We start from the raw sequence: 16,681 nt of genomic DNA, 5'->3' as shown, positions 1-16,681 counted from the left end.
TTTCTGCTCTTCCTACAGCACAAATGAGTGTGGTCTCTTAAGAAGTGAAATGATTCAGTTGAATACAATGATATGATTAAACGTTAGTGTGATTAAACTTAATGGCTTGGAATATTGTGGTGGATTAGCCTCGGCTAACAGCAAAATGCCCACCCAGCTGCTCACTCACTGCCCCCTTCTCAGCAGAAAGGATGACAAAGCTCATGGGTTGAGATAAAGACAGAGGAATCACTTACTAATTACCATTGTGGCCAAAACAGACTCAATCTGGGGACAATTCCTTTAATTCAGTACCAATTAAAATAGATTTGGACAGGGACAAAAAGACAAACATTAAAAGAACACCTTTCCTCCCCTCTTTCCCAGGATTAACTTCATTCCTTCACTTCAGGCTCCTCTACCTGAGCTGCACAAGGAAAGCTTGGATGTATTCAGTAAGGCTAAATGTATTTATGGAATTCATGTGAAGACAAGTCTGCAGAAGCTTAATATTTGACAAAACGATAATTAATTTGACCGTAGTTGTCTATAAAATAATCCTTACAGCACTTAAAATATTTATTTTACTTAAACTGCATAATTCAATGTATCACATCTTCCTAGATATGTGAATCACAGAATCAAAGAATCACAGAACTACTGAAATTGGAAGGGACCTCTGGAGGTAACCTGGTCAAGCAGGGCCACTGAGAGTCAGTTGCCCAGGACCACATCCAGATAACTTTTGACTGTCTCCAAGGATGGAGATCCCGCCACCTCTCTGGGCAACCTGTGCCAGTGCTCAGTCAGCCTCACTGTAAAAAAGTGTTTCCTGATGTTTAGACAGATGTCCTGTCTTTTCAATTTGTGCCCATTGCCTCTTGTACTGTCACTCAGTACTGAAAAGAGCCCAGCTCCATCTTCTGTGTACTCTGCCTTCAGATATTTATATATGTTGGTAAGATTCCCTCTGAGCCTTCTCTTCCCTAGGCTGGACAGTCCCAGCTCTTTCAGCCTTTCCTCAGAGGAGAGATGCTTTAGCCCCTTCATCATCTTAATGGCCCTTTGCTGGACAATATCCAGTAAGTCCATGTCTCTCCAGTACTGATGAGCCCAGAACTGGATCTAGTGCTCCAGATGCTGCCTCACCAGTGCTGAGTAGAGGGGAAAGATCACTTCCCTCCTAAGGCAGCCTGGGATACCATTAACCTTCTTTGCACGTTGGTGATTATGTTCAACTTGTTGCCCACAATGACCCCCAGCTGGATGGCCCCCAGCATAATAGTTATAATCTAATAGTTATAGATTACAGGATTCATCAAAATAAATTTTTTCAGTTAAAAATTACTCTGAGTATTACTGATATTTGGAATAATACCTAAATGCCTTTATTTTACTGAAGTCTTATTCACTTTTTATGTATTAAGGTTTCAAACACTGAAGAGAAAAATTCCTTAGGTTGGAACCTGAACTTGTAGGGGTGAAAAGGTACTCTCCTCCTAATCTCATCTGTGTTTATACTAAACAGGAAACAATTGAAGAAGAATGGAAAAGTGGAACAAAAGGGCTTTTTGCTTTGTTTGTGGGTTTGTTTTTTTTCTGAAAACAGAAGGTGGAAGCAAAAAGATAAAGAAAAAACAGTGGCATTTCAAACTCCGCTAATTGTGCTGCTGTCCTATGATACTTAATGTCTTCATGCAGGGGAAGAAGAAAGGACATGGCAAAACTCCAATTTCCTGCTGAAGATACAGATCCTGTGCCCCCTACCATTTTCATACAGTCACGGTGATATCTACACCGACAGAAGATTAGTCTGTGCTGAAGAATACTGCAAAAGAACAGCTGTTAGATGAGGATACTGTGATAAAATCCCTAGGTGGAAAAAATATAACAAATTTGTTAAAAATATTTTGTCCTATCTTCCATTTTATCATTTAGTATAGCAGACAACAGATACAACGAATCAGATACAGCACCTTTTCAAACATTCTTGGAAAACAAGAAGTCATTTTAAAACTAAATCTGAAGTCTTCCATTGCTGCTTTCCAATTCTGACAGTACATAACAAGTGTAAAACTTCATTATATTCTTATATATATTATCTATATTATATTCTTATTCTAAAATGTGACTTTCAGAAATATTCTCCATTGCATTTCTTCTGGAAGAGCCAACGTAAAAATAGTATATCTCATAAAAAATTAGTCTAACTTAAGTGGAGAAATAAACATTAATTTATACTTAGTTAAGAGTACAACGTTATTTTATCATCTGTTCCATCCTTGATCCATAGACATTACGTAGAAAGAGAAGATGAAGATATCATATTGTTAGGAGATGGATGACAGATTTATCACTCCATTTTCATATTTTCAATCAGAAGCATTTGTTTACTTTTACATTTAACTTAGGTATTTATTCTATATTTTCAGGCTTAATATTTGTTTAACTAGAATTATTTTATCCCAATCTTCTTATAAATATATACTCCAAAATTTAACAGTTTGCATTTAGGTTTTCAAGCAAAACACTAACTGCTTTGAAACTTTTTTTGTATAAAATTTCTGCAGAGCAATATAAAATATATTAAAAAAATATTTCTGTCATAGAATTTCTTGTAATTAAAGAATAAAATGTCATTAGTAAATGTCATTCAATGGTGTCATAAATGCTGATGGTATCAATACCTACCTTCACACACAGGCTGTATACCTGACCAGGAACCATTAAGCAGGCATGTTCGCTCTGCAGATCCTCTCAGCTGATAACCCATTTCACATGAGAAACGTAGCAGGCTTTTTGTTTTGAACTCATCCCCTAGTCTAGACCCATGAGCCGGTACTCCTGGATCATCGCAATAGCCGGGATTATTTCCTGTAAAACACAGCAAAGCAGAATTACTGGCAGCGACGTTACATGCAAATGTAGGAGTAGTGAAGATACTCTCTTGCGAATAGTACTACTAACTGCACTGTTTCTGTTATAATTAATCACTTTTCTTCCAGTGCAAGGGCGTGAAACCAAAGCCAAAGAAGAAAATAACATATCTTTTTAGCCTACTTCTCATCTCAGACCTATATACAGACCTAAACATAGAATTTGATATAAATAAAAGATAATCCTGAACACTGAAAGCATCCCTGTCATATTTTTGTCACTTTAACAAATTTGTCGTCTTTTCCACATAAAAAAAGGTTTCCACACATTTTATTTTATTGTTCAGTTTCTCTGCCAGCAATAACTTGTAATAACGAAAATTAGATAACAGCAAGAGTGAAGGGAACCATGTTCAAGATTCTGAAGCAATACGTTTGAAATACAGATATCCACAGAAAACACTAAATGGTCCCTGGTCCTCTGTGCCTGTCAAGAATGGAAAGGACACCTCATAATTTTCCTTATACTTGAAATTCAAATGCAAGTATTGGTTAGAATTTTAGAAGGGAATGAATGTGCTGCAGAACAGACCTCTCAAATACGTCCCCATAGGTCTGATGAACCAGTCAACCGCCTTATCAGATAATGTGGCTGCTACAGGAAATGCTCAAGGATGGTCAAAGAAGTATGGTCTCAGTATCAACAATTTATAATAAATTATGACATAGAACTGTATCTCTCCTAAATCCCTCTGCGTCAAAATTGTGGTTCATAGTAACACTATCCTTTGTGCTCCATTTTTAGGTTATACGTCTAGACTGAATTTCTATTAAAACTATGATTTGTGTATTTTTTTAAAATATGCATAAATAATTCCATAGGTTGAAGTCTGTATCTTCTTACATAGGTTTTTCATCATAGGCACACCTCTCAGATAAAGGACAAAATCTTGAACAAAGGAATAACAATAGCGAAGTGTTGAGAAAACTCAAACTTTTCTTTTAGAAATGAAAATTTTCTAAAGTCAGAAAGTATGATTGTGTGTGTGGCATAAGGGTTTCAGTATAGCAAGTTTGAGACACACACTTTGGGTACAATCATGCTTCCTCATAAAAGACACAGTTCCTGAATTCAAGCCTAACTTGTAGGCTTCGTTTGTGTCCACTTTGCTAAGTACTAGCTTCTCCTAGAATAGATTGTCCTTGCCATCCTGCCCTACAGCATTTGGACCTAGATTTCCTTGTCTAAGTGCATGCTTGTAAACAGTGTGAGTGTCTCAAAGCCAGCCAGCTGGTATATTCTGTCCACATCTATACCATTAAAATCACTCTCTGAAGGAGGGTGGCTGCATCCAAAGTGGTTGTTGAGAATGATGTCCAGCGCACACTGACTTGTAAAGCATTTGTGCATTGTTTGATGGAGTGCTGGTTGGGACGGGTGAAAACCATTGGAGAAGGTTTAAACTGGAGCTATGAAAGTTTATAGTCAAAGGGTATAGACAAAGGCTGTTATAGTATTACGAAGGTCTAGACCCCTTTTTATTTATCAGTGTAGATGACTACAAACCCATTACAGAAAAATGAGTGAGTTGTCTTAAACAAAAATCTCAAATATCACTTAGCTCATAAAATACAAGTGTCCATCACTGTAGCAGCTACCAGGTGACAACAAACACTGAGATCATATTTATACCATCATGAATTCAAACATATATTAATATATAACAAAGAAATAAACCCCATGCAGAAACAGACTACAGGTTTCAAATGTTATATTGGGATTGTATTTCATATCTCTTTAAGTATAAAACCAATTAGCTGTCTCAGTTGTCCTGGGCACAATCATTCTTTCACTGACATTATGAATGCAAATTACTCATATTGGTTTTTTAATGGAGTAATCTCCTGAATACTTAAAATGGAAAGTGTGGTTATTTTCATAATTTTAAATGCCTTCAAGGAATGAGACACCTTTTTAAGGGGTTTTTCTCTGTTTGGGTGTTTTTGTCTGTTTTTTTGATTGAGTTAACAGAGATAGATTTATCATTTTCCTAAGGAAAATGCTCTCAAGATGGTGTCACATGATGTTCAAAAGTAGAAAATTAAATTCTGCATCACTGACAATGTTTTAGTTACACTAGACATACTCTCCCCATCATAGGAGGTGACTACAGTTGCCTTTAATGTTATAAAAATCTATGAGTCTGTAAGAATACTATCATATTCACGACTGATGTCTAAGAAGTCTCAATTATCAAATTAAAATTTCTTTCCACCAGCATGAGAATTTCCCTTATGGTGGGAAATGTTGGGTAACAGCAGTAGAGGGCTCTGACCTTAAAAATTTTAAAGTCTTGCTGCAATCTCAGATCTGTCATTTTTTACTGGATAAAAAAGTGAAAGTGACATAGATGTGGACTTAAGATAAGCAAGAAAAGGCCAATTCCATCTGGAAACTATACATTTGATTGTCCTGCAGAGATTTCTTTCAGGTCTTGGTATAGAGACCACGACGGCAGTGAGATCTAGCAGTGTGAGAAGACTCTTAAGTAAAGTCTTTCCTCCTTGAGCAGCACATAAAAGAACCATTAGTGATTTAAATTCACTTCCTTTCCTCAGTGTTTCAAATTCTGCTCAGGATCCTTGCAGAATCATCTTATGAATGGACCATTTTCAATAAACTCTTATTTAGAGCTTTTTCAAAGTACAGAATTTAAATACCTTACACCTATTAAATTAGGTCATATCTGAACTGAACTACATTGAACCACATCAGCTCAAAAGTGGCCATGTCCAAGAGCTTGTGGGAAGTTATAAGAAGATTCTATAATGTGGAATTATAGAACAATCTTCTCATTGAGAAATTTTCTTCTTAAACCTGTCAGGTATTTGTTTTCTTATATACTGAACTATGTAGACTTGTTTACCTTACAAAATTTATTAATACACTGTGGATGTCCGTAGTAGACAATCCTCATCTGAGCTCTTGACGCAACAAAACTGTGTAATGTTTTATTGCTGCTTCTAAATTTGCAGTTAGTCTAGGGGAGAATAAACTGTTTCTGTACTTCCTGACAGCACCAAGAACACTGCAGAGGTTTATGGTATTTGTACATTACGGCATTAATAAAGAACATTTCTGTAAGTGAAAAGAGGAACATAATGTATGAAGTTTACCATCTCATACCTTTGCTGTGGTGTTTTCTAATCAATATTTCCTATGTGACGACCTTTGTTTACACAAAACAGTGTTCATAAAAACCAAATTTAATACGCGCATCCTTTTTAAGCAGAACTCTACCAGGTTTTAAATAGTGTTTTGCAGCTTCTATATACTGCAGTATACTACCATAGCACCTAGCTAAGGAGTAAGCTTATGAAGTGATGACAAAGAGGATGAGATGACATATGAGAATATTTCAATAAATGCTACAACTCAGCTGAGCGGCTATTGGTGAAATTAAAATATACTTGGGAAAAACCCCAACCCAAATATCTGACCATAGTTAAAAATTGCTTGAGAATAGCCTTATTCATGCGACACAAGGTGACATTCAGATGACGGTTGATAGAATACCTGAACAGTGAGGGAGAGTTCCACTCCAGTGACTATCTTCTTGGCACTCCCTAGTAGAATTTCCTATGAGCCTTCGACCCGCTGTGCAAGAATAGCGAATTATGGAGCCGTATGTAAATTTTTCTCCTGAAAGAACTGCATTGGCAGGTACCCCAGGATGTCCACAAGAAATTACTAACAGAGGAAAGAGCACAATATTAGAAGTTGTTTTCATAGCACAGAAAAAACTTACTATAACTTTTACGTATGATGCTGGTTCCACACAACATAAACTCCTTCATATCTTCAGTTTTGTGGTTGCTATAAATGATTTACGGGTCATTTGTAAGATTAAACATAAAACTACATGTAACACTAACTCATTCAGTTAAGCCTTTCCCTGAAAAATATACTGAGCTCTCTATTCTCTTTCATTTCTGTTCACTGTCATTCCCTACAGATAATACACATTATTTCCATTAAGGTTGGAAAAGAAGAAAGCAAATAAGGTTAACGTTGCAATGTGCTTATATATTACAGATATGATAATGGTAAGTAGCCTTATCATATCTATACAATAACTAGAAACAGTTTAGACAGTATAAAGAAATAAAAAAGCTTCACCTGTAGCACTATTATAGCAATGTGCTGCACTAAAGTGAACAAGAGGAAAATGGATTGCTAATCATTTTCGTAAATTATGAATCGTATTTATGCTTAAATTAATCTTGTTTGAGAAAAAAATTCAGATGAACAATTTTGGCACAGAATAACTTGCAAACAAGTAGTTCAGATCTGTTATATGAGGAAACATAAGTCATCTTACGGTGAACTTGAAATTAAATTCTGAATGTATTTTGTGTAAAACTTAGGTCATCCAATAGAGAAAGAAAAAACAAAGAAAATAAATTTCATATAACTTTAGTAAACAGTCACACAACTTAAACAGGCAACACTTAAGAGGAGCAACTGAACTTGAGCAGCTTTATGAGTTACTTGAATGAATGATCTACAGGTCAAATAATTTTTTAGAAAAAAAAGAGACTGTTATTCTAACGACTATTACGCCTGACAGACATCAAAATTATTTGTGTTTTGCTGGGTCCCATGATAATGTCAAACTGACTACACAATGGAATTCTGCCAAGAGGCATGGTCCTGACCACCACTCTCCCTGCTGTGTGTTTCTCTTGCTTTCCTTGGGCTGGCTTAAGCATTCACGTAGCATATGGTAAACCAAATCAGAACACTGATCTGGTTGACCAATACTCCCAAAGAAAAAAATCAGCGTTTAGTTTTCAGCCAGATCGGTAACCTTAACGAGCTTGCTTCAGTACCATGCAAATGTTAGTCCTGCCACAATTCTGGAAGGAGCTGCAGTGGGTGATCAGAGTTTTTGGAAGAAAATCATAGGCAGGTCACCTTAATGTGGCCGTATAATGATTTGTAGTGAGTGGTTTGAAATTTTACCAGTTTATGAAGAAAAGAAGGATCCATTTTTAAGCAATGGCAGTCATAGGTATTGCCTTGCATATAAAAGAGCACTGTATTTCTATTTTTTTATTCTTGAACTAGAATTTTTCATGGTAAACATTCTGTCCACTTTGAGTGCAAACATTTATCTCACCTGCCTCTCCAAGCACTTTGCCCTATCACCAAAAACATCCTTACGCTTGAAAAAAAAAGGGATTATGACTGATAACCTTTGAAAATTAAATCTCTCTCACAGTACTTGAAAAGACTGTGAGGGACTTCATCTGTGAATAGATAAAACAGATCTTTCTCACAGAAAGAGCCCTATTCATTTCACTGAGTTTTTCTTAGGGGAAAGAATGTTAAATTTGTCCTGGTGATATTTAGGATTCAGACAGTGTTTCAGTCCACCAGCAGCAAATCGGTAGCAACTAATACAGTAGGTGAGTGAGGAATGTAGGGACCTCCCAGGATAATTTGAAAGTTCTCACGGCCTCAATCAATAGTCCCCAGAGCAAGGTCAGGACTTCCTATTCTGAGGGAGTGCACACCTACGACTTTCCTCGAGCTCTGCCTAAAACCAGAAAGCCATGTAAATGCTATCAAACTTCAAAAATACTTGATGTGGAAAGATGGGTAGCTATTCTACGTGATTTAGATTCCCCGTCCTCTTCTGTCCCTTGCATAAGGAGTGTCCCTTCACACTGAAACACCAGTCCTGGAAGTAGGAAGGGATCATGCACAAAACTGGGCCACAGACTTTCATAATGTTTTTTCTAAGAACGAGAAAGGGAGGCACGTGCTTGCATCAGTAAAATATTCTTCCCATGAACCATTTCATGCAGCTATTTTGTATTTTAAAAGTTGTATTCTGCTAAATTATTTTATTATTGAAATGTGAATAAACCCAGTTTTCAGACTACAGCTCTTATTGACATTTATTATTTCCTATAATTGCATTGTAATTCAGAAATCTAAGGTCAGAACATTAATAGTGATCAGAGAAGAAAAACATCCCAATGGAAAATGAAAGTCACCCAAACTGTTGTTTTCTAGAGATTTGAAGCTCACTGAATTGATTACAGGAAACACCAGAAGATTTCCGCCCCCCGAGGAAAAAAGTTATGGAGGAAGTACGAAGTGATGTTATGAAAAGACCCTCTTGAGCAAAATTTTCCTATAGATTTCATAGATTCATTCTCACGTACACACTTCAATATCTCTGAAAAAAAATAATTCTGAGATAGACTATCAATCTAAATGATAATATATAAATAATGATTTTAGATTTCCCTATCTGTTTTCAGATATCTTAACAATACATCAGAAAGGGAAATGAATCTTAACTTTCTGGCATTTGAAATAATAGCTCCACAGTTCCCCCTAAACCCATTTTTAATAATGACAAGTTGCATGACATCTTGTCTTATTGTTTTCTTACTGAGCTGTATAATTTGCAATACATTGATCCTAAAGTCCAGTTTTGTTCCTCACTACGGGACTACACTTTTTTTGGTCTATCATGACTAAAAATCATGCACCACTCTTTCATGTAAATCCAACTGAATGAATACTTACCCAAACACTTTGGTAGTGATCTATCCCATAAGCCATTAGCTTTACAGGTCAAAGCAGATGAGCCCAACAGATAAAAGCCCTTCTTGCAATGGTATGCCACACTTGTTCCGTATTTGAAGCTTTCAGGATAATTCTGCTGTCCATGCCGAATTGCATTTTCCACAAAGCCAGGATCAGAACAGTTCACCACTGTAAGACAAATAGTGTTTATCACTGATGCGTAATAGCAATGTCATGTCATTAATAATGTGTAACAGTGCTTTTTTTGTAACTTCACTAGCAGCTTATGACTCTGGTCCATTTGATATTCTTTGCATTTTTTATTTGACTTAAATATCAGATATGTTGACTCCTAAGTAAGTCTCTAGACCTTTCTGCTTTGAAGGTAATACTATGATTTTACTATAGTTCTTGCAATACACTTGGATGTGGTTCAAAGATAATGTGGTTCAAAGTGGTTCAAAGATAAAAGAGAAATTGGAGGAATTTTATATCGTTTTCTTGGTAGGCTTAGTTTGGTTTTTTTATGTATTTTTTTATGTGAAGGAAACTAAATTAAAATTGAACAAATACATAGTTTAAATAACACTTTAAAAAATTACTTTTTAATTTCCTTCTTTTTTAATTTAAAAATGAGAAAAATTGCTTCCAACACTAACATGAACATTTTCTGCTATTAATGTGTAGAACAGAAAAAGGAAGATGGTGAAAAATCAAATATTTGATAGTGGAGTGGGAGTGAAGTCAAACACCAAAAAGCATGACGTTATTTTTCAGATAGCAGTTCAAAACCTAAAAAAATATGAGATTTGTCGTAACTGTTTAGTTTTTCTATAATGTATATCTGCCCTCCCCAATCCTTTGTTTTATACCCTGCAGAGAACATGATGGTTTCTTGGAGAAGGTTATGATGAGACACTGACGTCTCCATTGCAAACGCCCAACTTTGTTGTCTATTCATCTGAAAGCTGTCTGAAAAGTTATAAATGCTGCCTCAACCCCTGTCCTGTCTTCACTCTAAACATAATGGTATAAACAAAGAAAGACTTAGAATATTATTAGTATTATAAATTACAGCTAAACAATTACAGGAATCTACTTTTCAAGTATATCATCAAGTTCAAATTAATTGTCATGAAAAGTTCAGTGTAGAAGAACATCAGATAGCATTATAATTTTAGAGGTAAGAAATATGGAGTCCATAATTCACTATTCTTTACTCCTGAATCATGTATTTTTTCAAAAGGTTAAGGTTTATCATACATATAATTTAAATTTACTGATTAGCTAATACACTGGAACAAGTCAGCTTTTGCAAATTTTCATTCATTGAAAGAATATTTTATTCAATCAGCTAAAAAGTATCAGGATTTTAAAGAAATATTAACATCCTAAAATTTAATTTTGGGTGAAAAACAGTTAAAATCATTTTTATTTCTCTTTTAAAGGCACAATCTGAGAAGTATTAAATATTCATTATTTCAATCTTTCAATGGATTCTAGGCAAGCATATACCTAGGTCTAAAGAATATCCCGTATGAATCCAAATTTTTTCTTCAAAGAAATTATTTGAGAAGTAATATTTGGGGGTAAGGGGAGAACACTTTGGCATGAAGCAAACCTATTTGTCATCTACTGATTGTTACTGAAAACACTGAAGATAAAATTGCACAGAAAAGCAAACTACATTTTAAAAACATTAGGTGTTACAATGATGTACATAAAGCATTAGTACGGCATTATCTAGACCAATGAAGGGACACAGTTAATGGAAGAGACCTGGTTTTTTTTTGTCTTGAGGAGTAGTAAAGCTACAGAGTCTCCTAATTGAAACTACTCCCATTCTGCTTTATGGTGAATCCTATGAAATAATTCACCAGAGAAGTTACATTTTACTTACATTATAGAAGTTGAGCTTCTATTTCATACTACCAACATTTGCTTAAACTTAGTGTTATAACCTTATTAAATGTTATACGTAAATCAGATATATGCAGGTTAAATACATATGTGTTTACACTGGGATTTCACTGACAGAAGCAAACACCTTTTTACCTCCTGACTTTTTTTGTCCCATAAAAGAGGGAAAAATGCAAAGTCTTAAAATCTCATTGCTCTTTGGAAGTTGTGAAAGATTTGGATGTGGAAGTCGGTGTCTCTGTACTTGCTTTGAAGAACTCTGAAAATTCCTGCTTCTGGAGATCTCTATGTAAGATTACTATCAAGAGAAAATGCTTTATTCTTTTTATATTACACAAAAAATCTATTTCATTCTTTGTTACTGCTCTTTTCCATGATTACTAATCACTTTCAATTAAGTCTAATTTTTTCACCGGCAATATAACTATAGCTGTAGAACAGAGATGTAAGTGAAAGTTTGTAAAACATCCAGCCCACTGACACGAAGCCCTACTGAAATATTAAGCTAGATCTGAATGAGCTCCTATGTCTGTATTCACAGTGCAATTCTTTGTTACAGAAACTAGCACAACTCCCAGAAGCAATGCATGCTGCATCCCAATTAACCCTGTTTCTCAGGCAATTAGACGTGGCACAGTGCTGTGCAGATGCTGCTGTAAAGCTTCTGCTTTTGGAACTAGCCTGCATCCTCTGCATAGTTGTAAACTGCCTTGTATGAACATATCCTTAAACTCAGTCTCTCTCCATATGTATATGCTTAACATTTGAAGTTACATCCGTTATCGATATGCAGTAAAGAATACCAGCACGTGTGGTGTGGCGTGAGGCCAGCAGACCATGACTGCGCTGTTGTGCTCTGCCACCCTCCAGGCTCAGGTGAATGTCTCTGAAGTGCTCATCAGGAATGGTCCTGCTGCCCGTGCTAACCCCTGAACCACGCTCCAAACAATTTCTGTGGATGTGCCGCTTGGTTCAAATGAAAAACTTATTGGAGAACCTTCTTAATTAGTAGAGGAAATTAACTTCCCATGCACAGGCACTATTTAATTTTAAAATATAGATACAATTAATTTTGAATGCGGAACTGAATGTTTCACAATCTTTCTATTTAGCTAAAATTGCTGTTCTAGGGCTCTAGATGTTACATACAAACAAGTTATACTTACAGCACAATCCCTAAAATAACGATTGTTCAGAATCAGTGAAAATTAAAATTACAATAGTGTTTATGAAGTCATTAAATTAAAAAAGTTGCACATTCAGTGTCAACTTAATTTCACTCATTTTCTATCAGTTTGCTACTACATGAAAGTTAACACAGAAACAAAAAGGTAGAGATGAATAAATCTGAAGACTGAATATGGTATATTTGAAGAAGAATGATATAATTCCTGGAATGACATGTCGTACTTTCAAAATATTTCATCCCTAACCTTTTGCACTGAAAGACACAAGAACGCACAGGTGGCATTGGTGATTTGCTCTTGGTTTAATTCTTTTTACCATAAATACTTGAAAACAGAAATTCTTGGATTACAATATTTCCAACTTTTTATTTTCCAAAAAATATTATTTTTCCTGGTTTGATTTTGTTCAGATAAAGAAAAAACAAAACACCATTAAAACCATTAAATTTTGTCAAGCAGACTTTTTTCTATTTAAAGTTTTAAAAATTCACAAAACTACTTGCAGGGTTTATCTGACTTTAAAAAAAAAACCCCAAACTTCTTATTCTTGTTCCTTAAAACTAGTCAAAATAAAATATTGACAATGGCTAAAATAAGAGCTTTGAAACAGAGGTCTGAATTTATGTTCTTTAGTAGGAAGATGGGTTCTACACTGTTCAGCTAGATCAGATGACAATGAATACAAGACAGTGCTTTGACTCACCCTCACAAGATTGGAGGTTTCTCTGTTGTGCTTCCAATGTTTAAATGCACTAAGTATAGGAAGAATGCATATGCTCTACTATACAACTTCTGAACTTTCAATGATCATAAGCTGTTAAATATTATCAGTTCTTTCAATTTGAAAAAATATCTTATCTGTGCTTTGAGCACCGTATAGGCATTGTTTTGGTGAGCTACATTACTGTTGAGTCTGTCTGACTTTGGATTTACTGGCAGATAGACATGCAACCTAATTCCCATTGATTGAGGGTTATCAGTTTCCAATATCTGGATTTGCAAGAGTGACATTATGCTTCTTTTGCCTTTCACTACTCCTAGGATACAAAGGAGCTTAACTGCACACCTTACTTTCAGCTCTATCAAGCAGGCATACTAGCGCTATTATGCTTGTTCAATACCTTTGGATCAAAAGATTGTCTATAAATCTGAACTCTTCCCTAGTTTCCTGCTTCTGGCTTTTGGACAGTTTTCCATTGATAAGAAAATATAAACCTGGTTTATCAATTATCTCTAATACAAAGAATGTTTCTGTATTTATTTTTTTTTATATTAAGCAGTAACAGGATAAAACAAACAGTTCTAGGAGAAGTTTCTGTAATTAAATCTGTCCACTGTAATTGAAGGCACTAAAAACTACGTTAGAGGCTCATATGCCCTCTTACACCTTTTTCTGACCATAAAAAAAATCTTAACTGCTGTTCTTCAAACCAACAAACCACTAACAGGAGCAATAAAGAATACCCACCTCCAGAACACAGGATAGTCTTTAAAAGATGTCACTTTGATAATCTTCAGACTGATTAAGAGCTTATGCTTTATCACATCCTAAGTGAGAGCTTGTCTACCACTGCCACTGCCAATTCTTTTCAAATATTCCTCCCATCCTATGGATTACTTAAGTCTTTGCTGAGGTTTAATTTTTAACAAGCATTCACAACAGCTGTCCCTTTTATTACTACAGTTAGGATTATTAAAATAAAACAAAATAAAATAAAACTGCTTAACATTGAAACTTTGGTTTAATGGGTAAGCCTGCCAACTTTGCTTCTGAAAAGCCAGTATTAGAAATTAAGAAAGAAGAATTTTGTTTCATGAAGATATGCTGCCCTAAAGCTACACAAAAGCAATTCTAACTGAATTATCTTTGAAACACAATAGGGAGAATAGAAAAACTTAATTCTCCATGCAGACCAGAAATACGGAATGTTCAAGGAATATGTTACAGTCCCAAAGTATCAATTTGTCTGTGTGATACAGTGTTCTCATTCTTGTACCAGTAGTACCTGTTTAGCCAACTCAGTGATGAATAAAATACAGAATAGTCACTGAATGCATAATTTAAGTATGCGCTCTATGCAAAAAAATTCTTGCATCATACATGAAGTTGTATCAAATGATTATGCAAGATAACACTATCCCTCAAGCTAAAAAGTAAACAGAATTATGCCTGCAGTGCCATTTAACATCAGCTATAGATTTTTAAATATATATACACACGAGTGGGCTGTTGCTAAGGGCTGCAGTAAGGACTACTTTAGAAAAAGAATTTGAGTTGGCCAGCGTGCAGAACTAAGGCAGTAGTTTCCCTGATTGCCTTTCACCCGAGGGACTCCGTTGTAAATCACGGTGCGAGTAGATAGAGATTGCTTTCTCTCAATGACAGCTGTCAAGGGTTACATGGGAAATGAGTTCTGGCACTCTCAATTTAGTCTGTTGAGAAGAGAAAGCAGGAGACTACTTTAAGTCTGCCCTGATGAATTTGGAACCTCACACTGAGTAGATGCAAACTCTTGAGGACAAAGAAGCGAAAAGACCACGTCAGAGTCCTTTAGGCAGTTTTCTGTTAGAAAGTTGAACGATCACCAAAAAGTACATCATTCACAGTATTTCATTTTTCGTTTTCAGCCTCTCTTTCTCTTTTTTTTTTTTTCTTGACTGAAACAATGTTAAGCTGCTTTTTTAAACTTTCATATCTGATCACCAGTGTTTTTAAACTTTTTTATTTGAAAAGTATTGCATTAGTGTTGGTATCTAGAACATGTATAGGGACTGGCACTCTGGTTCACTCTGACTTCAGGACAAATTCTAAGAAACACTGTCTATAAAAAAAGAAGGCACTGCTTGTCAAAGCACGATTAGAAAGTTGCCAGTCTATGGAATTTTAGTGAAGTTCAGTGCAAAGTCAATAATACACAATAATGATAACTGCTCAGTGAAGTCAAGCATAAAAAAAAAAAAAGAAAAAAACCCTACTCAACTTACAACTTCAACTTTGCAGAAGTCTCAAATACATAGGAGTTTGATTTTTTAATTGTTATTTTTTTCAATGGGGGCCAGTTGAAGGGTGATTTTATCATAGAAATTCTGGCCGTGCAAACCATAAAACTGAAATATTTAGGAAGCAGTGTGTTTTGTGTTTTTACACAAAATCCAAATTGTGTTTTTATCCAAAATCTAAGGTCCTGACATCATGTTTCGGAGGACCTTAGGAAATTTTCACTGTAATTAATGTAGTATAAATGTTGTTGGTAATAGTGCAAAATAACACTAATAATTTGCTAAATAATATCTTGCTATAAACAAGACCTTAAATAACATTAACAGATCCAATGAAGTATATAGTTCACATTTGTTTGTTCGTGAGATGAAACCTAGGATACGTATTGCTTTTAATTGCATTTCAAAATATTTATCATTGATATAAACATGCCAAATAGTCTCTCATTCTTACAAAAAATGCAGTCTTTCTTATGTTTTCTATTGGAAAATTTCTGCTGGAGTGCTCTGATAACTACCTAGCTAACTCTATACTAAAATAAATGCGGAGTAAGAATTACGGAATCACAGAATCACGGAATCTTCAGAGTTGGAAGGGACCTCTCGAGATCATCTAGTCCAACTCCCCTGCTAGAGCAGGATTGCCCAGAGCACATCCCTCAGGGCTGCATCCAGGCGGGTCTTGAAAATCTCCAGAGAAGGGGACTCCACAACCTCCCTGGGCAGCCTGTTCCAGTGCTCTGTCACCCTCACCGTAAAGAAGTTTTTCCGTGTATTTGAACGGAACTTCCTATGTTCTAGCTTGTGCCTGTTGCCCCTCGTCCTGTCACTGGGAACCATTGAAAAGAGCCTGGCTCCGTCCTCCTTAAACCCGCCCTTTAGAGAATTGTGTCAAAAAATATTCCATCAACTTGCAGTTACTTTTTTAAGCTTTGAACTGAGTGGGTCCAATTTTATAAAACAACACTTTTTTTTTATTTTTGAACACCTGATTAACTAATTTAAAAAGCATGTACTTGTCTCTTGGATATGTATGAATTCTCTTCCAAGGAAGATCCATCCCCAGCATGAACCCAGGCATTACACTAGCAGATACATCAGAAAGATCAAGC

General features: G+C 35.5%; 1 protein-coding gene across 1 annotated transcript in view; it reads right to left on the bottom strand.

Annotated features, from left to right (window-relative positions):
• Positions 1-16,681, bottom strand: part of CSMD1 (CUB and Sushi multiple domains 1) — a 1,189,318-nt gene that overhangs the window by 31,118 nt on the left and 1,141,519 nt on the right. The window contains exons 55-57 of the mRNA XM_054196719.1: positions 9,463-9,651; positions 6,433-6,606; positions 2,671-2,853 (exon numbers count right to left, since the gene is read on the bottom strand). Of these exons, the coding sequence (XP_054052694.1) occupies positions 2,671-2,853; positions 6,433-6,606; positions 9,463-9,651 (546 nt within the window). The remainder of the gene's footprint in view (positions 1-2,670; positions 2,854-6,432; positions 6,607-9,462; positions 9,652-16,681) is intronic.

The sequence above is a fragment of the Rissa tridactyla genome, chromosome 3 (genome assembly GCF_028500815.1).
Source record: "Rissa tridactyla isolate bRisTri1 chromosome 3, bRisTri1.patW.cur.20221130, whole genome shotgun sequence".
Taxonomy (NCBI): Eukaryota; Metazoa; Chordata; class Aves; order Charadriiformes; family Laridae; genus Rissa; species Rissa tridactyla.
Note: the sequence above shows the minus strand (reverse complement) of the source record. Positions and strands in the feature narration are given on the sequence as shown.